This window comes from Amphiprion ocellaris, chromosome 12 (genome assembly GCF_022539595.1).
Source record: "Amphiprion ocellaris isolate individual 3 ecotype Okinawa chromosome 12, ASM2253959v1, whole genome shotgun sequence".
In the NCBI taxonomy this organism is placed as follows: Eukaryota; Metazoa; Chordata; class Actinopteri; family Pomacentridae; genus Amphiprion; species Amphiprion ocellaris.
In genome coordinates, this window is record NC_072777.1 from 1542607 (window position 1) to 1570406 (window position 27800).

A 27800-nucleotide genomic window follows, 5' to 3' on the forward strand; every position below is an offset into this window, starting at 1 on the left:
TGTGTGTTTTTTGTTGTTCTGTACCTCAATTTTGGCATTTTGTGTCTCTTTTTACTTTTTGAGATTTTGCGTCTCATTTATATCAATTTGTGTCTGTTTTTGATCATTTTGTGTATCATTTTTGTCATTTTGTGTCTCTTTGTGGTCATTTTGTCTCCTCATCCTACAGATATTTAACTGTTTCCATGTTTCCAGTCTTTTCCTCTCTACTCTGCTCATCATCTGTAGATGTTTCTCCGTCAGCTGGATGGATCTCCAACAACTTCCAACAACGATATCTAACGAGCCAGATTACAGTTTCTGGCTGATAAACGGCGTCGTAGTGTTTTTTTCTTCCTGTTCAGACGGTTAAACTCAGCAGTGGATTTAAAAGCAGCTGCAGCTAAAAACACAAAATAAAGAGGTTGTATTTTTACAGGAAGTATGTTTATAGTGTGTTTTTACAGATTGTATTTCTACAAGATGTATTTTATAGTGTGTTTTTACAGTACATATTTTTACAGTGTGTTTTTTCTGGATGTATTTTTACAGGTTGTACTTTTATAGTGTGTTTTTCTGTATATATATTTTGACAAATTGTGTTTTAACAGGTTGTATTTCTACAGTGTGTTTTCCTCTTTTCTTCCTGCTTTATGATGGATGTTGTTCTTTTTTTCTCTTCTCTCTCCCTGAGGTGAGTTTGTCTAAATATGAGGCTGGAAAGGACACAATGCTGCTTCATCTTCATCTTCATCCCTCCAGGCCTTCCTCATCATCCTCCTCCTCAGTGTTATTTTATGTTATTTTACCTGCTGGAGGTGTTTTAAACGCTCAGAGATTCTTTGATTTCTAGAGAAGCTGCAGCATCCAGAAGGAAACAGAGTCTGAACAGAAACATTCAGAATCTGCAGCTTTTTATAGATGCTACCTGGAAGTTCATGTTTATTAAACGTGTTTTGGTGAGGTGGGTTTGGACCTTTTAAAATATGACCAAACTTTCCACAGTGTAGTAAAACGAGACAGGAGAGAAGAGCTTCTACCTGAGATGTTTCTCCAGTTTGTCCACCTGATCGTGGAGGGAAGCCGTGACGTCGGTTTCTGGTCTGCAGAGTCACAAAACACACAAAAACACACAAAAAGTTCAGTTACTTTACTGTAAAATCACGTCATTAAAACGGTTTAGTAGAAAATAGCTTGCAGAATAAAGTGTCAATGTTTTCAGTATTAGTGACAGAAATATGAGCAGCTGATTGGCCCTCAGACTCTTCTGATCATTTCAGTAGAGAGCACAAAAAGACTCAAAATGACAAAAGAACTATGCTCTATCAAAAAAAAGATTCAAAATCACCTTAAATAGATGCAAAATCATCACAAAAACTGCAAAATCTGCACATTTAGACTCAAAATCACAACAAAAAAGATAAAAAAATCATCCTACAAAGACGCAAAATCATCAAAAAAACACATCCAATCTGCACAAAATGATGCAAAATCAACACAAAGATGCAGAATCTACGCGAAAAGACTCAAAAATCACCACAAAAAGACGCAAAATCATCAGAAAAACGCATAAAATCTGCACAAAAAGACTCAAAATCCCCATAAAAAGACACAATGCTCATACAGCGAACCAAGTGTGTGTCTGTGTGTGTCTGTGAGGTTGTGCAGCCTCCCCACTAAAAATAAACTCCCATGATGCTTTGCCTTGAGGCGAAGGATTCTGGGTCAGACCGGCCTGTTTCCCCCAACGGAGATCTGACCCTGATGCAGCAACCTCACCAGTCAGTGTGAGTCCACCAGTGTGTGTTTTTTACACAACACAACATCTCTTGACCTTTCAGATCTCTTCCTCCACATCTTCCTCGTCCTCGTTTTTCAAAAAGATGTGAAACTACCACGAGTGCATGAAAGATCACCATAAAAAGACATGAAATGAGCACAAAAACACACAAAACACACCATGAAAAGATGTAATATATCACAAAAGGAGACAAAATTTCCATGCAAAGACAAAAAAATACCACAAAGATGCAGAAATCCCACAAAAAGGTGTGAACGTATCATGGAAAGACATGGAATTACCATAAGAAGAGGCTAAATTTGGAAAAAACATGTAAACACACCATGACCGGATGCAACAACCTGGTGTGTTTCTGTGATTGTGTAATTTGTGATCTTTCCACCTCCTCTACATCCTCCTGATGAATCCAGTCTGGTTCCTCTGGTTTCCGTTGTGCTGAGCAGATTTGGGCCTAATTAAGTGGTCTCATACTAAACTAACGAAGAGGAAGGACTCCTGGGAGGAACTGCAGCAGATTTAATCCACGTTCTGCAGAAGATCCGTTAATTCAGAGAGAAACCACAGATCAGACGCCGCTAACGAGCTGCAGCTCTAAATGGAAATTAAGAGAAGAACAAGAAGAATCATCTTCTCTTCTCCAGTCTGGTAGCATTTAGCGGCATTTACAGTTTGTGGAATCCACAGCAATGGAGGGATTATAATGTGAAGCACGGTGGTGGAAGCATCATGATGTGAAGCATGGAGGTGGCAGCATCATGATGGTGGCAGCATCATGATGTGAAGCACGGTGGTGGCAGCATCATGATGTGAAGCATGGTGGTGGCAGCATCATGACATGAAGCATGGTGGTGGCAGCATCATGATGTGAAGCATGGTGGTGGCAGCATCATGATGTGAAGCACGGTGGTGGCAGCATCATGATGTGAAGCATGGTGGAGGCAGCATCATGATGTGAAGCATGGTGGAGGCAGCATCATGATGTGAAGCATGGTGGTGGCAGTATCATGATGTGAAGCATGGTGGTGGCAGCATCATGATGTGAGGCATGGTGGTGGCAGCATCATGATGTGAAGCATGGTGGTGGCAGCATCATGATGTGAAGCATGGTGGAGGCAGCATCATGATGTGAAGCACGGTGGTGGCAGCATCATGATGTGAAGCATGATGGTGGCAGCATCATAGTCCGTATTAAAAGGAGCTGTTTGAGTTCATTTAGATTCTTGCCGTCGTTTCTGTTCTTTTTTTGTCTCCTTCAGATCTGGAACCTTCAGCCTCCTGGGAGTCAGAAGATGGAGCTGGAGGAGGAAATAAAATACAGAGGAGGAGGAAGAGGAGGAGGAAGAGGGCTGATGGATCCTCAGAGCTCCAGTTAGAAACAAGGAGGAAGGAGGTAGTTTGGTTCTCCTGAGAGGAGAACACACAACTGGAAGGAGGTGGGAGGCTGGTTTGTTATTTTATATGAAAATATCAACATCTTTACTGTTTTCTAATCAGGAAAAAAATATGTAATATTTTTAATATTTTTATTTCAGGATTAAAGAGGGTAAACAGGCTTTTAACTGTTATGTACTTTGTTAAATGACAGAAAATATGATGTAAATTGGAGAAAAAGAAAAATATGTTAACTAAAAAATATATTTTTGTAAATATTGTCCGCAAATAATACAAATAAAATATAAATACACCTAAATAAAATAGCTAAAACAAAAAATAAATATAAAACAAATCTGTATTTTTATAAATACTAGTTTGTTTACCAACAATGTATAAAACTGACAAAGTATTATTTTACTGTATTTAAATGAACTAAAAAATATTTTTTCTTTTATGCAAAATAAATACAATTAAAAATCACATAATTTGTACTCTATTTTAATCAGCAAAAGAATAATATTTAATATTTTTTATCATTTTTATTTAAGGATTAAAATGGTAAACAAACTTTTAATTGTTCTGTGCTTTGTTAAATTACAGAAAATATCTTGTAAATTGGGGGAAAAGAAAAGAAAAATATGTAATAAATAAATAAATATAAAAACATGGTAAAACTGTTAATATTGTCCGTAAATAATACAAATTTAAAAATATAAAATAAAAAAACATAAATATACTTAAATAAAATAGATAAAATAAAATAAATATTAAAAAATCTGTATCTTTATAAGTAGTATTTTGAAAAAAAAGTTTAAAAAAATGTAAACATAAAAACACTGCAAAACTGTAAATATTGTCTGCAAATAATATAAATAAAAATAATAATCATAACATAAAAAATACACTCAAATAAAACAGATAAAATAAAAATAAATATATAACTATAAAAAAATCTGTATTTTTTAAGTAGCAGTTTGGAAAAATATGTATTTTTTTTCTAAAAACAAAGTATAAATGATGCATCTTAAATATTTGACATATATTTGCAGTAATTATGTTATTTTTACTGTTTTTCAGGATTGTTTTTCAGAAAAAGGAGGTTGAAGGACGAATGAAGTTTCACATCTCAGTTTACATCAGAGCTGGATGTGTGACCATGTATGGTTGTGTTGTTGTGTTGTTGTTGTTGTGTGTGCGGTGGGTTCTGACCCATATCCTCTCTGCGGCAGACACTCCAGCACGTCGTAGCAGAGGCTGAGCTGGTCGTCTCGTTGGCAGCTGTAGATGCAGTCCAGAGCCGCAGACATCAGCTGGTCGGGGTCTCCCATGATCTTCTGCTGGCACTGAACCACACAGACACAAACACAGAAATATTTACTGATTTATTTATTCTCACACAGGTAAACATCTCATTATTTGCTGTTTTTTATTTTCTTACCACAGTTTTTAGATGTATTTTTTAGGCACCCTTGCTGCCAGATTTAATTTTGTTCTTCCTATTTATTTATTTGTGTTTCCACAGGTAAATATTTCATTATTTTACATATAATTGCTGCTATTTTTTTCTTTTAAAAAATTTTTTCTAAAAAAAATTTCAAGCACCCTTGCTGCCAGATTTTAATTTCCCCTCCCTTTTCTTTGAAACAGGTAAAATCTTATTGCTTTACAGATATTTGTTGCAATTTTTTTTACAATTTTATTATGTACTTTGCTGGCATTCTTGCTGCCAAATTTATTATTTTTTAGATATTTGTTTCAATTTTTTCATTTTTTCAATTTTTATTCAATTGTTTTTTTAAGCACCTTTGCTGCGAGATTTTAATTTTCTTTTTTCTAATTTTGTTGTTTTTACACAGTAAACATCTCATTATTTCACAGATATTTGCTGGTTTTTTTTTTGTTTGTTTTTATATTTTTTATGTATTTTTCAAGGACCCTTGCTGCTGGATTTTTTATTTTAGAAATATTTGCTGTTGCTTTTATTTATTTTTTAAATTTTTTAAAAATATATTTTTCAGGCACCCTTGCTGTCATATTTTAATATTTTTATTTCTTTTAATATTTATTTATTTACACAGGTAAACGTCTCATTATTTTACAGAAATTTGCTGTTATTTTTAAAAAATTTTTCCTGTATTTTTCCACCTCCTTGCTGCCAGATTTTAATCTTTTTTTTTTGTATTTTTTTGTTTTACACAGGTAAACATCTCATTATCTTACAGATATCTGCCGTTATTTATTTTGGTTTTTTAACAGTTTTTTCAGTATTTTTCCGGCCCCCTTGCTGCCAGATCTTTTATTTTCCAGATATTTAATGCTCCACTGGGTGGCTCAGTGTTTGTCCCGTTGTCTGGTCCTCAGCTCGTCCTTGGCTTTGCCCTCACAGCTTCATAAATATCCTGTTTACAGCCAGCGGCCCTGACACCCGGCAGCTTCCACTTCTTCATCGTTTACAGTCGGCCGAGCGTGACGGCCCCGGGGCCCGCCGTTAGTCCGGATACGTACGTCGGGTTTGGAGTGCTGAAAGATGATGAGGGGCAGCGTCAGGTCTGTCCGGGCCGAGCCCACCAGGTATTCTCCCAGCAGAGACTCGGCGGCGCCCTCTTTCTGATGCTCACAGCGGTGCAGGAAGGGAACCATCCACTGGAAACAGTCCTTCACGAAGCGCTCAGGGCTGGACTGGAGACACAAGGACGTTCATTCAGTTTATGTCAGTCAGATCATTAATAGAACAGCAAAAAATATACAGGAGGGAATAAAGATATAATATATAATCTGAGGTTCAAATTATTCCATCTCAGCTTCTCAACTCTGATTGGCTTACAACGTTTAAAATGGTCGGATAAATAGATCTGTGAAATTTTAGTTTGATATTCGATAAAACATTTCAGAGATGCTTAAAAAAATAAAACTAAAAATCTTTAAGCTCACAAACAAAAACAAAGTCATGATTCGTGCTTCACATTATGATGCTGCCTCCACCGTGCTTCATATCATGATGCTGCCTCCACCGTGCTTCACATCATGATGCTGCCTCCACCGTGCTTCACATCATGATGCTGCCACCACCGTGCTTCACATCATGATGCTGCCACCACCATGCTTCACATCATGATGCTGCCACCACCATGCTTCACATCATGATGCTGCCACCACCGTGCTTCACATCATGATGCTGCCACCACCGTGCTTCATATCATGATGCTGCCTCCACCATGCTTCACATCATGATGCTGCCACCACCATGCTTCACATCATGATGCTGCCACCACCGTGCTTCACATCATGATGCTGCCACCACCATGCTTCACATCATGATGCTGCCACCACCATGCTTCACATCATGATGCTGCCACCACCATGCTTCACATCATGATGCCGCCTCCACCGTGCTTCACATCATGATGCTGCCTCCACCGTGCTTCACATCATGATGCTGCCTCCACCATGCTTCCAAGAATGTGAAGTCCTTCGTTTTTATCCGTTTCTGCTCTAATTGTAAGTTTTTCTTTGTTTTGCCCGCTCACCACAGTGCTTTTTATTGCCAGACAAATCATGCCGCTTTGTCTGGTTTATAATGTTCAGGGTGTCGGTGCAAATAAGGAAACCGTTTTGCTTTCCATTGCGAGTGTAATTGTCTGTGATTGCTGCTCAGCAGAACATAAACTATGCTAAATGCAACTTGAACACAGACAGAGAACAGTTTGAGAACTCGGCGGTAAATCTTTTAATTCCCCGACATCCGGTGATACAAACTTTCCTTCAAACAGCAGCTTGAGAGCGATGAAGGCTCGTCGTGTACAGCAGGTACTGCAGTAACTCGTCCTCACGGAGTACACAACACCAGCCCTGCTCTAAATTGCAGCTAATAACTGCCAGCCTCGGCCTATGAGGACCAGAGCTGGGAGGATCTGCCATGCAGCCAGTGTGGACGGCGTTAACGCATGCTGTTTGACTGGAACTCCCTCTGGGCGAGTGTGGATGTGTACCAAACGTGTCCAGATTAAATCTCCCTCTCCACTCGTGTCTGATGTCTTTCTTTATCGGAGAGATGTTAGAGCGTGGGTGGGCCGCTTTGCATTTAGCAGCACAGTGTTTTTTCTTCACAGATTTACATGCGTCTGCGGCCCACGTCATGCAGCTGCGTTACAGTCAGAGGTCGGGATTAATTGCGCGTCGCAATTTCATGTAAATGCGGTTTTGAAGTACTTTGCAATTTTCTCCAAAACATATAAAAAGAAAGGAAACAATATGTGACTAATTTAGCTGCTCGGGGCCGGATAAAGCTGAATACTGTGTGATTTCCAAGTTAAATACGTGTAATTTACTGATTTAAATGAAGCTTTTAAGTTTCAAACATTTATCTTGTTGGATGGGGTTGATATAATATTATTGCGTGAACTTAATATCGTGTGTGATTTAAAGTAGATATTAGTCAAATAGTTATTTTAGTGGGTTTAGTTCATTTCCAAGATGATAAACTTTACAGACCTGATTGTCTGTGTTGACACAATAACGTTGCATCAACTCAGTACTGTGTGTAATTTAACTTAGATATTAAATAAATAATTCAATTTAGGAGATTTAATCATATTTAAACAGATAATTTTCATATCTAATAAACATTTTTTGGTTTCAAACTGTTTTTTTTTACGTTGGTAAAAGCAAAACTGTTGCATGATGTGAAGCACGGTGGTGGCAGCATCATGGTGTGAAGCACGGTGGCGGGAGCATCATGATGTGAAGCATGGTGGAGGCAGCATCATGATGTGAAGCATGGTGGTGGCAGCATCATGATGTGAAGCATGGAGGTGGCAGCATCATGATGTGAAGCATGGAGGTGGCAGCATCATGGTGTGAAGCATGGTGGAGGCAGCATCATGATGTGAAGCATGGTGGTGGCAGCATCATGATGTGAAGCATGGAGGTGGCAGCATCATGATGTGAAGCATGGTGGTGGCAGCATCATGATGTAAAGCATGGTGGAGGCAGCATCATGATGTGAAGCATGGTGGTGGCAGCATCATGATGTGAAGCATGGAGGTGGCAGCATCATGATGTGAAGCATGGTGGTGGCAGCATCATGATGTGAAGCATGGTGGAGGCAGCATCATGATGTGAAGCATGGTGGTGGCAGCATCATGATGTGAAGCATGGAGGTGGCAGCATCATGATGTGAAGCATGGAGGTGGCAGCATCATGGTGTGAAGCACGGTGGTGGCAGCATCATGATGTGAAGCATGGTGGAGGCAGCATCATGATATGAAGCATGGTGGTGGCAGCATCATGATGTGAAGCATGGTGGAGGCAGCATCATGATGTGAAGCATGGAGGTGGCAGCATCATGATGTGAAGCACGGTGGTGGCAGCATCATGATGTGAAGCACGGTGGTGGCAGCATCATGATGTGAAGCATGGTGGTGGCAGCATCATGACATGAAGCATTGGAGCTGATGATGCTGCAACCACCGTGCTTCAGTGTAAATTATACACAACATTAAGTTGATTTTAACTCAACAAATGTATGTTTGAAACGTAAAATGCTTCTTAAATCTGGAAAGTATCTGTTTTAGTATAATTAAATCCCCCAAAATTAATTATTTCACTAACATCTCGTGTAAATTACCTTCATCCCTCTCAAGTTGCTGTCTGAATGAAAGTTTATATCACCGGATGTCGGGGAATTAAAAGATTTACCGCCGAGTTCTCAAACTGTTCTCTGTGTTCAAGTTGTATTTAGCATACATTATGTTCTGTTGAGCAGCAATCACAGACAATTACACTCAGAAACTTCACAATGGAAAGCAAAACGATTTCCTTATTTACACCGACAATGAACATCATAAACCAGACAAAGCGGCATGCTGGGAAACGCAACTTAGCGCTATGGCGAGTGGGAAAAACAGAGAAAAACTAACAATTAGAGCAGAAACAGATGAAGGTGCGACTCCGAGGATGGATTTAGATTTGAGAAAAGCATCTTTAATTCTTACGTTCTTCATGAGCAGCTGGAGCTTGTCGATGTCGCTGAGCTGCTGCAGGTCTTTCAGCGTCAGGCTCAGCTCGCACGACGTCTCGTACACCAGCGTTTCCATGGTGACCAGGTCGTCACACAACAGCTCCAGGTCGGGGATGTCGCGCTCTTTACCCAGACGGACCAGAGACAAAGCACAGTCCACCTGAAACAAGAAGACATGGAGGTTAATGAAAGTTTTCTTCCTCCTGATCGGATCCAAATCGTTATATATTTAGTATCTGCTGATGCCAAGTCACAATCTGACATACTTTTAAGAGAGATTACAAATCTCAAGCACATTAAAGTCAATAAAACCCACCCACGAGCTCCAATAGATGAAGACAGAGTGTATTCTCTAAATCTAGATCAGCTGTAGTACCTGGCTCTTCCTGTTTAATTCTGTAGAGACAGAGAAGGCAGACTACAGTTCATGTTAAATCAGAGAGCATTGTGGAAGTTTAGCTAGGAAAGGCCACCATGACAAAGACTCCTGAGGAGCTTAATGACCTCAAATGTTCCACCTTTTAATTGTAGGAGCTTCAGTAGTAACCAGCCGGACTTCTCTGGAAGATGTTTCAAGTAACGTCTTCCAGAGTTTAGCTAGCAAGGGGCACCATGACAAAGACTTCTGTAGAGGTTAATGACCTCCAGTCAGAGCTAATATAATGCAGAGGAGCTAAAATTGACTACAATAGTTTCTACAAATGATTCGCTAATGTAACTGAGTCACTTTACCTGCTACAGTGGGAGTTTAGCTAGCATCGGGCACCAGGACATAGAATTCTGTGGAGGTTAATGACCTTCAATGAGAGATAATATAATGCAGAGGAACTAAAATTGACTACAATAGTTTCTACGAATGATTCGCTAATGTAACTGAGTCACTTTACCTGCTAAAGTGGGAGTTTAGCTAGCATCGGGCACCATGACAAAGACTTCTGTGGAGGTTAATGACCTCCAGTCAGAGCTCATATAATGCAAAGGACCCAAAATTGACGACGACAGTTTCTTTGAAGGAATAGCTAACGTAACTGAATCACTTTATCTGCTAATGTGGGAGTTTAGCTAGTGATGGGCACCATGACAAACACTAATGTGCAGGTTAATGACCTCCAACCAGAGCTAATATAACTCAGAGGATCCAAAATTAGCAATTTAATGCTCTAAAATGCATCTTACTACTAGGAAATCTGTCCTAATACTATAAAATATGTCTTCAAACATATCCGAAGACTATAAAATGTGTTTTAATGCTCTAAAATGCATCTTAACACTATAAAATATATCTTAACGTTATAAAATGCATTTAAAATGCGACAACACTATAAAATTTATTTTACTGCTATAAAATGCGTCTTAACACTATTAAAATTAATCTTAATGGTATAAAATGTGTTAAAATGCATCTTAGTGCTACAAAATCTGTCTTAACATTATAAAATCTGTCTAAAATGTGTCTAAAGTATGTCTGAATGCTATAAAAAGTCATGAACATTATTGTACAGCAAATATATTCCAGAAAACATCATTTATTCCTTTCAGGATTCAGGTTGTGTCAGGTGAGAGTTTAATTTTCTATTTTTCTGTCTCTAAAGACGTCTGAGCAGCGACATCGATACATCTATTGGTGGATAAATTAACTGAAAAACCAACATTATCTCAACCAATCCTCAACCAAACACCAGCTGTCAGTCACCAGCGACGTCCAATCATCGGCCTTTCCGCTATAAAACCTCCTTCGATCGATTCGGGCCCATCCAGAGGAGCAGCCGATCGATGCGCCACCACCTATACGCCGGCGGCGGGCCGGCCAATCGATGCGCGGCCACCTGTGGACGTGGACCAATCGATGGCGATGATTGCTTTTCTCTGCAGCGGAACGTCAGCCTGCGGCTTTTCATCTACAGCTTATCTCCACACACTCCTTCACCAATAAACAATCAGCAGAACACACCAGAGAGAAGAGCTCCGATCAGCTGGACTCAATTAGATCCAGCAGGAGGAGGATCTATTGATCTGGAGGCTAAAGATCCGTCAGGAGCATCCAGACGCCTCAACGCTTTTTAATTAGCAGCTCATCTCCGTGAACTCACCGTCTGAAAACTCAATCTGATCCTCTCAGTCTCTCAAACACCATTTCGCCTCCATTTTTCTGTTCTCTTTGTTGTCTTTTCTGTTTTTAATTTCCTCCATCTCAACCTTTTCTTCCCCACAGTTGCTCCGACTTCCTTCTTCTACCTCAACATCTGTTTGTGAAACTCAAACACGACGACCGACGCTGGATCACAAATTAAATCCTACAACTTAAAGGCATGACTGCAGGATAAAAACTCACATCTACTATCAACCTTTTAACTCACTAATGTTATTTTGATTCACATATTAATGCTGGGAATTAAATCAACCTGATGTTTTGTGTCATTTAAACTCAAATTTCTGTTAGTCGACTTAAAACAAGTTGAACTAAATTAATGAAACTGACTTCATAATGACCTTTTGAAAAAATGCTGGACATGTTAGAGTCAGGTGGAACAAGTTTAAAATCACTAGGAACAAGCTTTGAGTCATTTTAAACAACTTCTCATTTTAGACGTGTTTTTTGTCATTTGGGCCACATTAAAGTCATTTCATTTCAAATTCACCACCTGTTTTCTATTATTCATGTATGATGCAGCTGTTCTTTTTTTTTCTATTTTGGATTTCTACTTTCAATTTTGTGTCATTTTTAAGCAATATGGAGTAATTTTGGACGATTTCTGGATAATTCTGGATCATTTTGAGTAGTTTTTGACACGTTTTTGTTATTTTAGAGTTGTTTGAGTCGTTAAGAACAAGTCCTGGGTGATTTTGATTAGTTTTTTTTGTGTCATTTTGGACAAATTTGGAGTTATTTGGGACCTTTTGGAAACTTTTTCAGTCAGTTGGAACAAGTTTAAAGTCATTTTAGATGAAAATGCATCTTACTGCTATAAAATGTGTCTAAAATGCATCCTATTGTTATAAAATGCACCTTAACTTTATACAATCCGTCTAACATGTGTCTTGACGCTACAAAATGCGTCTTACTGCTACAAAATGCATCCTTGCGCTATAAAATGCTCGTCACCACGCAGTGAGCAGTGACTGATTTCAGACTCTGGTCGACACGTTTAACTACTTTGGACAATTTTTAAAATGATTTTTGTCAGGTGTTGAATCATTTTGTAGACCATTTTTTGTCCAAGTTTTGGGTGATTTTGTCAAATTAAGAGTCCTTTTGAACTTTGTTAAGAGTCATTTTGGAATATTTCTGGATAGTTTTGGACAATTTTGATGAATTTGAGACAAGCTTTAGTCATTTTAGACTTGTTGGTGTCATTTGGAATAAGTTTCAAGTTATTTTAGATAACTTTTAGGTGATTTTGACCGGGTTTTGTTTGTCATTTTGGACAAACTTGGAGACAATTTGGACAATGTTTGAGTAATTTTGGACGTTTTGAGTCAGGTGGAACAAGTTCAAAATAATTAGGAAGAAGTTTCATGACAATTTCAACAATTTGGTCATTTTGGACAAATTTTGGACACTTCTTGAGTGATTTTGATGAAGTGTTTGTCCTGTTTGGATCCCAGTTTGAATCATTTTTGAGTCATTTGGGAAAAGTTAGAACTATTTTGCCCAAATTTTTTATTATTTTTTTATCAGGTTTTGAGTCATTTTGTGGGCCTTTTTTGTCAGTTTGGACAAATATTTGTCATATTCTGCAGATTCTGTTCAATTTCAGACCAATTTTGGTCATTTTGAACTAATTTAGTGTCATTTTGGACTATTTCTGGATAATTTTGGACAACTGTGATTAGTTTTAGACAAGCTTTAGTCATTTTAGACCTTTTTGTGTCATCTGAAACAAGTTTCAAGTTATTTGGAATAAGTTTTGGGTGATTTGGACAAATTTAGAGTCCTTTTGAACTTTGTTTTGAGCAATGCTGGACAATTCAGAGTCATTTTCAACAAGTTTCAAGTCATTACTAACAGGTTTGAGTCATTTTGGACAACTAGTTGTTATTTCAGACGTGTTTTTTGTCATTTGGGCCTCATTCAAGTCATTTCATGCAAATTTTCAGCCTGTTTTCTATTATTCATATATGATGCAGCTGCAGTAGAAATGCAGTATTGTCGTAAAAATCTGTCTTTTGTGACTCGAAGCTGAAATAAAAGAGCTGCTGTTGAAATGCATCTGTTTCTTTGGTGTATTTTTCGCTGTGGACGGAGAATCTGAGATTTTCTGCGATATTCCCAGCAGCTGCCTCGTTCCTGGTAGCGTGACGGTTCAGCGTTTAGCTCCTCTTTTTTATTTTTTCCTTTCAGGCTCTGACTCATCTCGTCAATCTTGCCGTTCGGCGTGTCGCATGTCGTCGCTGCAGCTTTCCTCTGATGCGCCTCCTTTTAATCAAGCCCCATTTTGCTCCATTAAAACGCTCTCCGAAGCATAAACAGGCCGACGAACAAACGGAGTGAAAAGAGGGCAGGAAGAAGCGGGGAAATGGCAGCTTTTCTCTCCTTTCTTTATTTATTTCCCTCCTGACAGTGTGTGAAAACGGCCGAGACGTGAGAGCTTCATCCCACGAGGCTCCTGGAGTAACACGAGCTCTAATTAAAACCGAACTGATTCCCTCAGATTAACAAAGACTTCAGTCCTCCTGAGTGGATGATGAAATCCTCTGATTCATGTCCCAAATCATCGACTCGTCCTCCTTTCACTGCTGATAGTGAAGGATGAGGGGAGCAGCGGCACGTTGAGATGAATTCATGTTATTCTCAGAGTGTTTCTCTCAAGTATTAAATGAAAACAACCTTTGTTCTTTGTTTACGTTGGTATTCATCGCTCTGCTTTCATTAAACATATTTATTAGATCCAGAACTCACAGATTTGTCTGTTCTCGTTTTAACAGAGCTGCACATATAGAAAAGACATATTCCATAATAAATACATTTTAACACCAGAAAATGTATCATAATGCGATAAAATGCGTCTTACTACTATAAAAGGCATGTCATTGCTATAAAATGCGTCAAAGATGCTATAAAGGCTATAAAATTTGTCTTTCTGCTATAAAATGCATCTTAATGCTTTAAAATGCATCTTACTGCTATAAATTGAGTCTAAAATGCGTCTTAACACTGTAAAATACGGCATACTGCTATAAAATGCATCTTAATGCTATAAAATGTGTCTTACTGCTATAAATTGCATCTAAAATGCATCTTGCGGCTGTAAAATGTGTCTAAAATGCATCTTAATGCTACAAAAATGTGTTTTACTGCTATAAAATCCATCTTACTACAGTAAAATGCGTCTTAATGCTATAAAATGTGTCTAAAATGTGTCTTAATATTATAAGATGCATCTTAACACTAAAAATGTGTTAAAATTCATCTAAAATGCATCTTACTGCTATAAAATGCATCTAAAATGTGTCTTAACATTATAAAATGTGTCTTACTGCTATAAATTGCATCTAAAATGTGTCTTAACATTATAAAATGTGTCTTACTGCTATAAATTGCATCTAAAATGTGTCTTAACATTATAAAATGTGTCTTACTGCTATAAATTGCATCTAAAATGCATCTTAACGCTATAAAATGTGTCTTTCTGCTGTAAAATGTGTCTAAAATGCATCATAATGCTACAAAAATTTGTCTTTCTGCTATAAAATGCGTCTTAATGCTATAAAATGTGTCTTACTGCTATAAATTGCATCTAAAATGCATCTTAACGCTATAAAAAGGATCTTACGGCTGTAAAATGTCTCTAAAATGCATCTTAACGCTACAAAAATGTGTCTTTCTACTATAAAATCCATCTTACTACAGTAAAATGCATCTTCATGTTATAAAAATGCATCTTACTGCTATAAATTGAGTCTAAAATGCGTCTTAACACTGTAAAATGCGTCGTACAGCTATGAAATGCATCTTAAGACTACAAAATGGGTTTAAAATGTATCTTAACATTATAAAATGTGTCTTTCTGCTATAAAATGCGTCTTAATGCTATAAAATGTGTCTAAAATGTGTCTTAATGTTACAAGATGCATCTTAACACTAAAAATGTTTTAAAATCCATCTAAAATGCATCTTACTGCTATAAAATACGTCCTTATACTATAAAGTGCGGTGCAGCATGCAGTGACTGATCTCAGATCTCTGGTCATCTTTAAAATGAACGATGGATCCTGAATCTGCTCCGCCGGGTGAAACGAACAAATGAAGAAATGAAGAAATGGAGGGGAAAGACTCCACTGCAGCGTTTATTCCTCCCACAGAGACGGAGGCGTCGCCGTGACAACCTTGATCCATCACTGGGAGGCTGAAGATGGAGGGGGCGGAGCCATTGGGCGGAGTTTACATCCCATTGCTCCCCTAAACAGTCGTCTTCATCAGCAGAGAGTCTGAGATGATGGAGGTCGTTCATCCAGGAGGAGAACCAGGCAGAAATGATCCTCCAGGAACCAGAACGCTCAAATGTTTCACCTCAGAAGACGTTTCCATCAAGAGACAAACAGAAGAATGAAAACTCCTCTCCTACTTCTTCTTCTTCTCCAAGTTATAATTCCAGTTGAGTTTCTTTGTTTGAGATATTTGAGCTATTTGGGACATATTTCTAGTCATCAGACATGTTTTTAGTTATTCTGGACAGGTTTCTAGTGATTTTGGACAAGCTATTGTCATTTGGGACAGACTTGAGTCATTTGGAATATGTTTCTAGCTATCTGGGAGAGGTTTCAAGTCAATTTGGACACATTTCTAGTCATTTTGGACAAATGTACGGTCATTTAGGACACCTTTGAGAACTTTGGAATATGTTTCTGGCTATTTGGGTTTGAGTGTTCTTGGACATGTTGGAGTCATTTGGGACAGGTTTCCAGTCATTTATCGTAAGTTTCTAGTCATTTTTGCCAGGTTACTGTAATTTGGAACACATTTAAGACATTTGGGACAAGTTTCAAGTCATTTGGGTCAAAGGTCTACTATTTTTGGACAGGTTTTGTCAATTGAGAGACATTTTTAGTCATTTGTTTCTAGCCATTTCAGACAATCTTTTGTCATTTTGGACAAGATGTCTCGTCATTAAGGAATCATTTCAAGCTATTTAGGACAGATTGGAATCATTAGGGACAGGTTTCTAGTCATGTTTGGAAACGTTTTAAGTCATTTGGGACACATTTCTAGTCATTTTGGACAAGTTCATGGTCATTTGGGACAGTTTTGTCATTAGGAATATGTTTCCAGCTATTTGGGACACGTTTCCAGCCATTTACAATGCGTTTCTAGTCATTTTGTCAAAGTTATTCTCATTTGGGAGACATTTAAGACATTTGGGACAAGTTTCAAGTCATTTAGGTCAAGGGTCTATTAACTTTTGATATGTTTTGTCAATTGAGAGACATTTTTAGTCATTTGCGACAATTTTTTTTGTCATTTGGACTCTTTTCAAGCCATTTTGGACAAGTTTGAGTCATTAAGAACATGTTTCTAGTCATTTTGGAAAAGTTTTAAGTCATTCTGGATGACCTTTTATCATTTTGGATACAGTCGAGTCTTTTGGGACATTTTTGAGTCATTTCGGAGATATTTAAGTGATTTCGGAGAAGCTTAAAGCCATTGGGGCGGGTTTCAGGTCATTTTGAGCAAGTTTTTTGTAATTTGGGACAGGTTTCAAGTCAATTTGGACAATGTTGAGTCATTTTAGACATATTTAGTTGATCTGTGAGAAGTAGGATGAGGTTCTAGTCATTTTGAGCATTTTTTTTTTTGGTAATTTTGGACAAGTTTGAGACATTTCATACGCTGACTTTTCACAAAGTTGGTCCACAACAACACCAATGTCCTTCTCCACCATTCCTACTCAGCAGATTTCGTTGTCGTCGTTGTCTTCTTCTTCTTCTTCGTCGTCGTCGTCTTCTTCTTCGTCTTCTTTCTTTGTTTGGGTTCAGATGGAGCTTCACATGTTTCCAGATCTGGACTTCAGGTGAACTTAAAGTGTTGCAGGAGCTCTGGGAGCAGTGCTGGGACGGCCGGAGGTTGACTTCCTACCTGTCTGGAGCAGGAGTCGATGTCCTGGGCTCGGCTCTGGTACCAGTCGGTCAGCAGCTCAATGGAGGGCGAAGACGTTCTGAACCTCAGCAGCTCCGGAGCTTCTTCGTACAGGAAACTGTCGTCGTCAAACAAGTTCTGCTCCAGCACCGCTCTGGAAAACCCACAGAGAGATTCATTAAAATCAGTCCAGATTTATCAACAGGAAACACGAGCAGAGCAAAACTAAACACCAACTAGGTCCATCTCTGCAGCCAAAACCCTCCAATGTTTCCCAAAAACACATTAAATAACAAAACACCAGCGGCTGAACTCGGTTCCTTCATTATGGTGAAAATTAGCAGCAGATTCTGAGTCGTTTAGAGCCACAAACACCATCCAGCTGCTATAAATACTCTAAAAGCACCTGATCCAGGAACACCCCAACAAGTTTATCCTCCTCCAGGGATTATTTAGATGTTGTTCAGTCGCGGTAACACATCTGTGGACAGTTTAAAGGTTTATATGTTCGGTGGGATAAAGCTTAAGGTCGAGAATATTAGTGTTTAGAGACAGTTTGACTCGTTTGTGGCTCCGTTCTTTAACAAAGAATTTTTAAAAAAACACTGAAAATCACCAGTGAAGAAGGAAAAACAGGAAGAACAAGCATGAAACATGGTCATTTTGGACAAGTTATTCTCATTTGGGGAAGGGCTGATTCACTTGGGACGGGTCTCAGTCAATTTGGACATGTTTCTAGTAATTTTGGACAAGTTCTTGGTCATTTGCGACACATTTCAGTCATTTGGGACATGTTTGAGAAATTTGGAATAGGTTTCTGGCTATATGGGAGAAGTTTAAAATCAATCCGGACAAGTTTCCAATTATTTTGGAGGTGTTGGAGTCATTTGGGACAATTTTCAAGTCATTTAGGTCAAGGATCTAGTATTTTTGGACAGATTTTGTCAATTGAGAGAAATTTTTAGTCATTTGTGACAGTTTTTTTTTGTCATTTTCGACAATTTTCAAGTCATTTGGGACAGGTTTGCGTCATGTAGGACACATTTAGCACAGGTCTCTCATCATTTAGGACATATTTGTAGTCATTCTGGAGAGTTTTGTTGATATTTTGGACATGTTTGAGTCATTTTGTACATGTTTTTACTAATTTCGGACAAGTTTCAAGTCATTTTAGCCATTTTTTTTGTTATTTTGGACAAGGTGTCTTGCCATTAAGGACTTGTTTCAAGCCATTTTGGACAAGTTTGGGTCATTAGGGACAGATTTCTAGTCATTTTGGACATATTTTAAGTAATTTGGGATAGCTTTTTGTCATTTTGGACACAATGAAGTCTTTTGGGACAACTTTGAGTCATTCTGAACAAAGTTTTAATTAATTTTGTGGATACTGAATTTGTCATTCTGGACAAATGTTTGTCATATCCCAAAGATTTTCAGTCCCTTGTTGTGCCCACCATGTCCACTATTTATCCTCCTACAGCCTCCTTTTGTTTCAGGGATTTATCTAGCTTTTGTTTAGTCCAAGTAAATGGTCTTTAAAGGCTTTAATGGTCCGTAGGACGAGCTTACGGCTGAGATGTCCGACTATTAGTGTTTAGAGACAGTTTAACACGTTTCCAGCTTTGCTCTTAACCAAGAATAACAAAAAGACAGAAAATCAGCAGTGAAACAAGAGAGTGGAGAGATAAGACAGAGGAAAAACAAGCATATAACATGGCAACAAAAAGACAAGAGGGTGAAAAACAGAATGTTAAAGCTTCCTGGCATCGTTGCAGCTCCAATCACATTATCAAAATTTCACCCTGAAATTGGCGGCCAAAAATACCGCAGCATCCAGCCGATATTATGACTCGACACCAAAGAGCAGTAAAAAAAAAAAAAAAAAAACAAGAGCTCGCTAAATAAAATTGTAAATGAAGCTGGCCTCCCTACAGACGCAGGCAAACGGCGTAAGCTGGCAGCGCAACAGGATTGGGTATTAGTTTGTTATGGCTCTGTTTAACATTTGGATAATAGGATGTCATGTTTTGTTTCTCGTAATGATGCCAGCGGAGCATCTGGCCTGCATGGAGCATGAATTTTAACCATTCTGAGCTGCTACAGGCCTGCTAGGACTGAATTAATGCTGCCTTCTATCTCGTTTTGTTGCTGTTCGTTTTCTAATTTGTCGTCTTCTTCTCTATTATCTTCTTCATCTTCCTCTATCTTTGTCTTCGTCGCCCTTCCTTGACATCTTCTGTCTCTTCTTCATCTTCCTCCTCTTCTTCTTCCTTGCCGTCTTATTCGTCTTCTTGTTTTTCTTCATCATCTTCTTCTCCGATGTCTTCTTTGTCATCTTCCTTGACATCTTCTATGTCTCTTCTTCTCCATCCATCTTCTTCTTCATTGCCTTCTTCCTCTTCAACATCATCTTCTCTATTGTCTTCTTTGTCATTTTTCTCCATCTTTGTTGTCTTCGTTGTCTTCTTTGCCATCTTCCTTGACATCTTTGTCTCTTCTTCGTCTTCCTCCTCTTCTTCAATGTCTTCTTCTTCTACGTCGTCTTCTTCATTTCCTTCAATGTCTTCGTCATCTTCTTTGTCATTTTGTCTTCGTCATTGTTGTCTTCTCTATCGTCTTCTTGATCTTCAACTTATTCTTTGTCGTCTTCTTTACTGTCTTCTTCTGTATTATCTCCTCCTTGTTTGTTGTTTCCTTTGACATCTTCTTCATCTTCTCTGTTGTCTTCTTCTCTATCGTCTTTGTCTTCTTTCTTTGTCCTTCTCTTCGTCTTCTTCCTGTTCTTCCTTGTCGTCTTCTCCTTTTCTATCGTCTTCTTCTTCAGTGTACGAAGGCTGTCTATCTGCTGGGTGTCGTATAATTCTTTCCACACAGGTGATATGAAGTGTTTACCTGCAGTCCTCGGCTTCACACCAGTCCAGCTCTCGGTGTCGCTGCTCGTCCCACGGAATCAACGCCAGCTCGCCTTGCTCATCCAGGCTGGGAATACAAGAACAAAAGGTGGGAAAACAGAATGACTAAAAGAGACAAAAACAGATGCAAAACAAATGCTGATGTAATGCAAAACACCTCCTAGACTTACAAAAGGACAAATTAGATGTGATATGGCTGCAAAGAGACACAAACCGAGAAAAAAATAGCGCAAAATGAACACAAATAAATGGAAAAGAAGCACAAAATGACCAGTAAGAGATTAAAATGTACTAAAGGAGCACAAAACCAATGCAAAGAGACATTAAATCCAAGAAAAAGAAGAGCAAAATGAACACAAATAATGGGAAAAAATGCACAAAATGACCAAGAAGGGGCAAAAATTGACTAAAAGAAACACTTCTCTAGTCATTTTGGTCAAGTTACTGTCATTTGAGACAGGTTTGAGTCATTTAGAATCGATTTCTTGTTATTTGGGGAAGGTTTCCAATCAATTTGGACAATGTGTTGTCGTTTTGGGACAAGTTTCAAGACATTTAGTTCAAGGGTCTAGTATTTTTGGACAGGTTTTGTCAATTGAGAGACATTTTAAGTCATTTGCGACAAGTTTTTTGCCATTTTGGACAAGTTTGTGTCATTTGACACGAGTTTCTAGTCATTCTGGAGAGGTTTTTTTTTTTTTAAATTCTGGACATGTTCGGTTCATTTTGTGTGGGTTTTTACTAATTTGGGACAGGTTTCTTTTTTGTCATCTTGGAAAAGTTTTGAGTCATTAGGGACAAGTTTGTTTAATTTAGGACAAGTCTCTCATCATTTTGGACACCAATAAAAAGAACACAAAACAGCAGCAAAGAGACACAAAATCACTCAAAACTAATGGCAAGAGCATAAAAATGTAACAGAGACACAAAAAGAGACACAAATCAATTGCAAAGGGATGAAAAATTAACATAAATTAACTATATTTCAGTGCCAACAAAGACAAACAAGACACAAAATGACCACTAGATGCAAATAGGCTGCAAAGAGACACAAAACAACCACAAAAAGACACACAAACTAAGAAAAAAAGGTGTAAAATGAACACAAATAAATAGAAAAGCACAAAATGACCACAAAGGGATTAGAACTGACTAAAAAAGATGGAAAATAAAAACAGACACAAAACCAATAGAGTGATTTTGTGTCTCTTTTTATTGGTTTTCCATCGTTTTCGTTTATTTTCCATCTCTTTTAGTCAGTTTTAGTCCCTCTTTGGTCATTCTGTGCTACTTTTCCATTCATTTGTGTTCATTTTGCACTTTTTTTTCTTAGTTTGTGTCTCTCTTTGTGATTGTTTTGTGTCTCTTTGCAGCCTTTTTGCATCTAGTAGTCATTTTGTGTTGTTATTTGTCTTTGTTGGCACTGAAACATAATCAATTTGTGTTGATTTTTCATCTCTTTGCAATTGATTTGTGCCTCTTTTTGTGTGTCTGTCATTTTTTTTATGCTCTTGGCATTTGTTTTAAGTGATTTTGTGTCTCTTTGCTGCTGTTTTGTGTCTCTTTTTGTTGGTTTTACATCTGTTTTTGGCTTTCAGTCGGTTTTAACCTCTTTCTGGTTGTTTTGTGCTTATTTTCCATTCATTTTTGTTAATTTTGCACCTTTTATTTTTCTTGGTCCCTTACACCAAGAACTAAAAAACAAGACAAGACACAATAAGACCAGAAAGAGACACAAACCAAAAAAACTGAGGAACAAAACTGGCACAAACCAAGAAAAAGGTGCAAAACGAACACAAATAACAGGACAAGATGCACAAAACGACCACAAAGGGGTTAAAACTGACTAAAAACAATGGAAAATAAACACAAACAGATAGAAAAACAATGTTTGTTTGGTAAAAACAACAACTAAAGGACAGAAAATGACTCCAATGACAGAAAAGTGTCAGAGAGAGGCAACGATCAGCGTCATTCTAACACCTTTTTACTTTCTATTTGTGTGAAAAATGAGCCACAGTGAAGAAAAATGAGGCTTGTGAGTGCAGCTGATGAATCAGAAGAGACGCTGGGAGAGCTGAAACTGGAGAGCTGAGCGGCATAATAAGGACGGAGGATCTCTGGAAGTCGTGCAGCGGCTGTAAATGGCGACGGCAGCTTTTTATTTTTCTGCTTTTCTTCTGCTTCTCCTTGAGTGTGACGGGTGTGAGCGAGATAAATAAGAAGAAGAAGAAGAAGAGGAACGACTCTGGAACCTCACATGACGACGCTGAAATCGGCTTTTCCTCCAGGATTAATGCACTCCTGCTGGTTATCTGTTTGTCTGTGGACAGAAAAATATGTAGTGTGGCTGTAAAACTCAAGGAGATGGCTCCAGCTACCAATCATCAGGCCGACCCAACACCAACGCCGCCATAAATCCTGTCCAATCACCAAACACATGAGAGCAGGCGTGATGGATGGCGACACGCTGGAGGAGTTTTAGCAACGCAGCAGCTCCGGTCCATCCGTTAAGGTCTGGTTTCAGTTCTGGTTCCTGGTTCCAGACAGCAGATTCAGGGGAAACAGAAGAACAGAACGTCTAAACTAGGAGATGAAACATCTCAATCTGAACATCTGCCTCATTTGTTTGAGTTTGTTTGACATTTGTGGAACTGAAAAGTAATATGGAAGTAGATTTTTAAAAGGTGCTAGTCAAATAAACTTCTTCCTACTCTTCTTTGCTGCCTTCTTCGTTGTTGTGTTGTTGTTCCTCTTCATCCTGTTCTTGTCTTCATCATCATCTTTGATGTCTTCTTTGTCATTGTCTTCTTCTTTGTTGTTTTTTCTTCTTCTTTGTTGTCTTCTCTACTGTCTTCTTCTTCGTCGTCTTCACCTCCTTCGCCATCGTCTTCTTCATCTTATACATTGTCAACTTTTTTCTTCTTTTTCTCCTTCTTCTTGGATGTCTTCTCCGTCTTCATCTTCTTTTCTCCTCTTTCTTCATCTTCTTCTTCATTGTCTTCTTCATCTTCTTCGTCGTCCTCTTGATCATCTTGATCTTCTTCGTCGTCTTCTTCTCCGATGTCTTTGACATCTCCGTCGTCTTCATTGTCGTCTTCTTCTTCATTGTCTACTCCTTTATCGTCTTCTTCAACGTCTTTGTCTTCTTTGTTGTCATCGTGTTCTTCATCTTCTTCTTCATCGTTGTCTTTATCTTCTTTGATGTCTTTGACGTCTCCTTCGTCATCTTCATTGTGTACTCCTTTATCATCTTCGACGTCTTTGTTGTCAGCATCTTCATCTTCGTCTCCACCTTCGTTGTCTTTCCCATCTTCAGTGTCTTCTCTTTTATCGTCTGCTTCGTCAATGTCTTCTTCGATATCTACATCTTCTTCTTTGTCGTTGTCTTCTCCGTCTTCTTTGAGGTCTTCGACGTCTCCATCTTCTGTGACATTATCTCCTTATTCATTGTCTTCTTCAACATCTTCGATGCCTTTGTCTTCTTGGTCGTCTTGGTCGTCTTTGTCATCGTCTTCATCTTCTTTGATGTCTTTGATGTCTCTGTCTTCTTTGACGTCTTCTTCGTTTTCTCTTTTGTCGTCTTCTTCAGCGTCTTCTTCGATGTCTTCGTCATTGTCATCTTCATCACCTTCTTCTTCTTTTTCTCCCTCTTCTTCTTATTTCTTGTTTTTTTTACAGGATCTGCTGGTGTATTTTCACTGTTGCAGCGGTTTCTAACGCCGCCATAAATTCTGTCCAAGCATAAAACACCTTAGAAGTCGATGTGATTTATGATTTTTAGCAACACTGCAGCTCCGGTTGGTCCTTTAAGGTTTGATTCTGAACCTCATCAGTTACAGACGGCAGATAAATACTGGTGCTGGAGCTTGAATATTGATTTAAGGAACTAATTATTCCACGTCCGCTGATCTACTTCACAGTGTTCGTTGCAGGTGAAGCTCTGAGTTCAGACCCGAGCAGCCGAGCTGGAGAGACGGATGGCAGGAGGAAAAGCAACAGAGCTATAATGGATGTTCTCTGCAGAAACACAAACGGCCAACCTCCACCAACCCTCAGAAGAACCAGCAGCAGAACTACTGCAGAAACACGAACCACTCGGGGGAACGTTGGCCTTTAAGACGTTCTGTTTGACCACGTTCAACAGCAGCAGAGAAGAAAAGACTTCATTTTAACTCACTGTGGTTCGTTTTTCTCTGCAGGATAAAGTCTGGAAACAGAACAATATGAAGGAGGAGACAATTCAGAATGACATAGATTTTGTCATTTTCTGTCTAGTTTTTGTCATTTTGAGTCTTGTTTTTGCTATTTTGTGTCTCATTTTTGTCGTTTTTCTTTAAGACTGTCATTTTCTGTCTAGTTTTTGTCATTTTGTGTCTAGTTTCTGTCATTTTGTGTCTAGTTTTTGTTATTTTGAGTCTTGTTTTTGTCATTTTTTATGTCGGTGTCATTTTCTATCTCATTTTTGTCATTTTTTTATCTTGTTTTCATCATTTTCTGTCTCGGATTTGTCATTTTGTGTCTCATTTTTGTCATTTTGTGTCCCTTTTTGTTATCTTGTCATTTTTGTTGTTTTTCTTCTAGATTTTGTCATTTTGTGTCTCGTTTGTGTCATTTTATGTCTATTTTTGGTAAATTTAGTATCTACTTTCTGTCATTTTATCTGTTGTCATCATTTTGTTTCCCATCGTATTTTTTGCCATTTTAACCAAACTGTTTGAATTTTCGGCCGTGTCTTCAGACCTTTCTGAGGGTTAAAGGAGCTAAAACCTCTGGATGAGAGGCTGCTCTCGTCGGTAAATCCATCAGTCACCTCTACTGCTCAACCAGAAAGGTGTGAGGACGGATTTCTTCTCCATCATCATCATCTTTTCCCTTCAGCGACTCCACAATCCCACGGCAGAAACGAAGCAAAGGGTGGAAAATCAAATCAATTTACAGTCTCGCAGCAGTTATTCTATCATCTGAAGGTGTTTGGTTCGGTTTGGAGGTAAATGTAGACGTTTTAATCAGCTCCCTTTCTGTTTATTCCACCGATGTGCTGCTAAACACTGGAGCTGAGGCTGGTTGTGTGTCTGAGGAAGAAGCTCGTGTGCTCGGTGGTAAAAATGTTAGCGGAGGTGAGAAGAAGAAGAAGAATAAGGAGAAGAAGTGAGAAAGACGGTGTGATTCCAGTTTCAGGTGATTTCATGTGAGGTGAGACATTCCAGAGAGGTGGAACCATTGGTTCTCTGGGGTTTCAAGCTGTGTGGCCTCCAGGTGATGATGGATTTTACAACAGGTCCCAAGTTGACGATCGGAGTTTCTGCTCATTTAAACACAGTGGTTAAGAGTCTAAATCATTCCATCTCATCTTCCATCCAATAATCTGATAATTGATGAGCTAAAAATAAGAAAATAAACCAAAAAAATGAAGCGATCAAGAAAAGTTCCATCTTTGAAAGAAAATTAATTAAAAAATAATGAAAATGTAGAAGTCAGATAGTGAGATATTCTATAACATTTTTAGCTGCATGTCAGAAAAATACAAAATCAAACACAAAAGAGCTTTTAATATGAAACAGTTGGAAGCAAAAATGAAAACTATTCAGCATGGTGGTGGCAGGATCATGATGTGCAATTGTATTTGTAATTTTCTACTTCATTTTGTCATCTATCTCATTTTTGTCATTTTGTGTCTCATTTTTGTCATTTTGTGTCTCATTTTTGTCATTATCTGTCTCGTTTTTGCTATTTTGAATCTTTTTTTGGTCATTTTCTATCTTGCTTTTGTGATTTTGAATCTCATTTTGGTCATTTTCTATCTTATTTTTGTAATTGTTTATCTTCTTTTTGTCATTTTCTATCTCGCTTTTGTCATTTTCAATCGTATTTTTGTCATTTTCTATCTCATTTTTGTCATTTTGATTCTTGTTTTTTGTCATTTTCTATCACGTTCTTGTTTTTTCCATCTCGTTTTCATTATGTTCTAACTCGTTTTCTTCATTTTCTGTTGTTTTTGTCATTTTTATCTTGTTTTTGTCTTTTTTGTCATTTTCTGTCTTGTTTTTATCAGTTTCTATCTTGTTTTTGTAATTTTTTCTAGTTTTTGTAATTTTTTAATGTCTTTTTGTAATTTTCTAACTCATTCTTGTCATTTTCTATCTCATTTTTATCATTTTCTATCTTGCTTTGTCATTTTCTATCTTGTTTTCATCATTTTGAATCTCGTTTTGTTATTTTGAATCTTGTTTTTGTCATTTTCTATCTTGTTTGTGTCATTTTGTCTCGTTTTTTTTTTTCTATCTAGTTTTTGTCATTTTGTCTGTTTTTGTCACCGATTTCTCAACAGTTGGTCTTGGAAGGTGTCTCAATCTGTAATGAAAGCTCAGTAAAAATAATTATTTTCATTTTTGTGGTCCAGTATTTCATATAAAAAGTATTCTACATGTTTAGTTTTGTATTATTGTGACCTGCAGCTACATGTGAATCAGTAAATATCACTAGTTGACTAGTATTTCAACTCAGCCATAACCAGAAATTATTTTATTTACTTGTCCAATATTGCAGATTTGGACTCAATGATATGATGAGAAACAACAGTGAAAAGATCTGTTTTTTTACTTATAATATTTTCTGAGATATTTTTCTTCAAACAGCCTCAAATTTTAATGTTTGAACAAACATTGTCAGGTTTTTCTCAGAAAGTATTTAATAAATGAGGCTCAACATTGACCAATATCATTATAAATATTCATATTTTAAGCTGTAAATATTTCATAGCAGAAATTCTTGCAAAATGATTAAATACAGAACGACCCTGCAGGATAATTGAGCTGCAATTATCCATAAAATCTACCAAGGAGTGGAGCGTTGTACGTTTGCTCTGCTGGTCACATTTCCTCACAGTAAGGATGATAAAAATAAAACATTCCTGCCGGCGTTTAGAGGCAGTGTGGAGTCTCACCAGGCTTCAGGCAGCAGCATGGTGTACTCATGTGGAGAGGTGGTTTCTGGGAAGTTGTAAAGGATGGCGAGTCGATGCTGGAGGAGTTCTGCTCCGTGATACGTGAACAGAATGTCCAGAGCCTGAACGTTGCTCTCCTGCAGCCAAACAATGCACAGGAAGCCTTCAGTTACTAACAAACGACACAATTTGGAGCTAAATCACCGGATAAAACGGCAGAGTGGGAGCAAAATGTGAATTATTTGACATAAAGCACTGCAATCTGATGTACAGTGTTGAAAAGGAAACAGTTAAAGAGGAAAATTTGTACTAAAGAGAAAAACTAGATAGATGTGTTTAGAAGAAGCATCAAGATCGAGGTTTTTATTGATTTTACAGTCATTTTAGACCATTTTAGCTTGTTTTGGACTGGTTTCAAGTAATTTTAGTCTAACCTTTTGTCTTTTTTGTCGTTTTAGACAAAAAAGCTAGGTAGCTTGTTCTTTTTAGCTGGTGTGGACTAGTTTTGAGTAATCTTCAACAAATGTTTCAGTCAATCTGGACAAATTTAGAGTCAATTTGGACAAATTTACAATCATTTTTGGCCCATTTTTAGCTTGTTTTGGACTGGTTACAAGTCATTTTAGTCATTTTTTTTGTTATTTTGGACAAAAAAGCTTGATAGCTTGTGCTTCTAAGCTGGTGTGGACTAGTTT

At 37.9% G+C, this 27800-nt stretch overlaps 1 protein-coding gene across 1 annotated transcript in view; it reads right to left on the reverse strand.

Moving 5' to 3' along the window:
* nbas (NBAS subunit of NRZ tethering complex) overlaps positions 1–27800 on the reverse strand; it is a 202701-nt gene that overhangs the window by 108616 nt on the left and 66285 nt on the right. Inside the window, exons 20-26 of the mRNA XM_055016167.1 lie at positions 27106–27242; positions 20140–20226; positions 17248–17401; positions 9148–9333; positions 5660–5833; positions 4364–4497; positions 1020–1082 (exon numbers count right to left, since the gene is read on the reverse strand). Coding sequence (XP_054872142.1) covers positions 1020–1082; positions 4364–4497; positions 5660–5833; positions 9148–9333; positions 17248–17401; positions 20140–20226; positions 27106–27242 — 935 coding nt within the window. The remainder of the gene's footprint in view (positions 1–1019; positions 1083–4363; positions 4498–5659; positions 5834–9147; positions 9334–17247; positions 17402–20139; positions 20227–27105; positions 27243–27800) is intronic.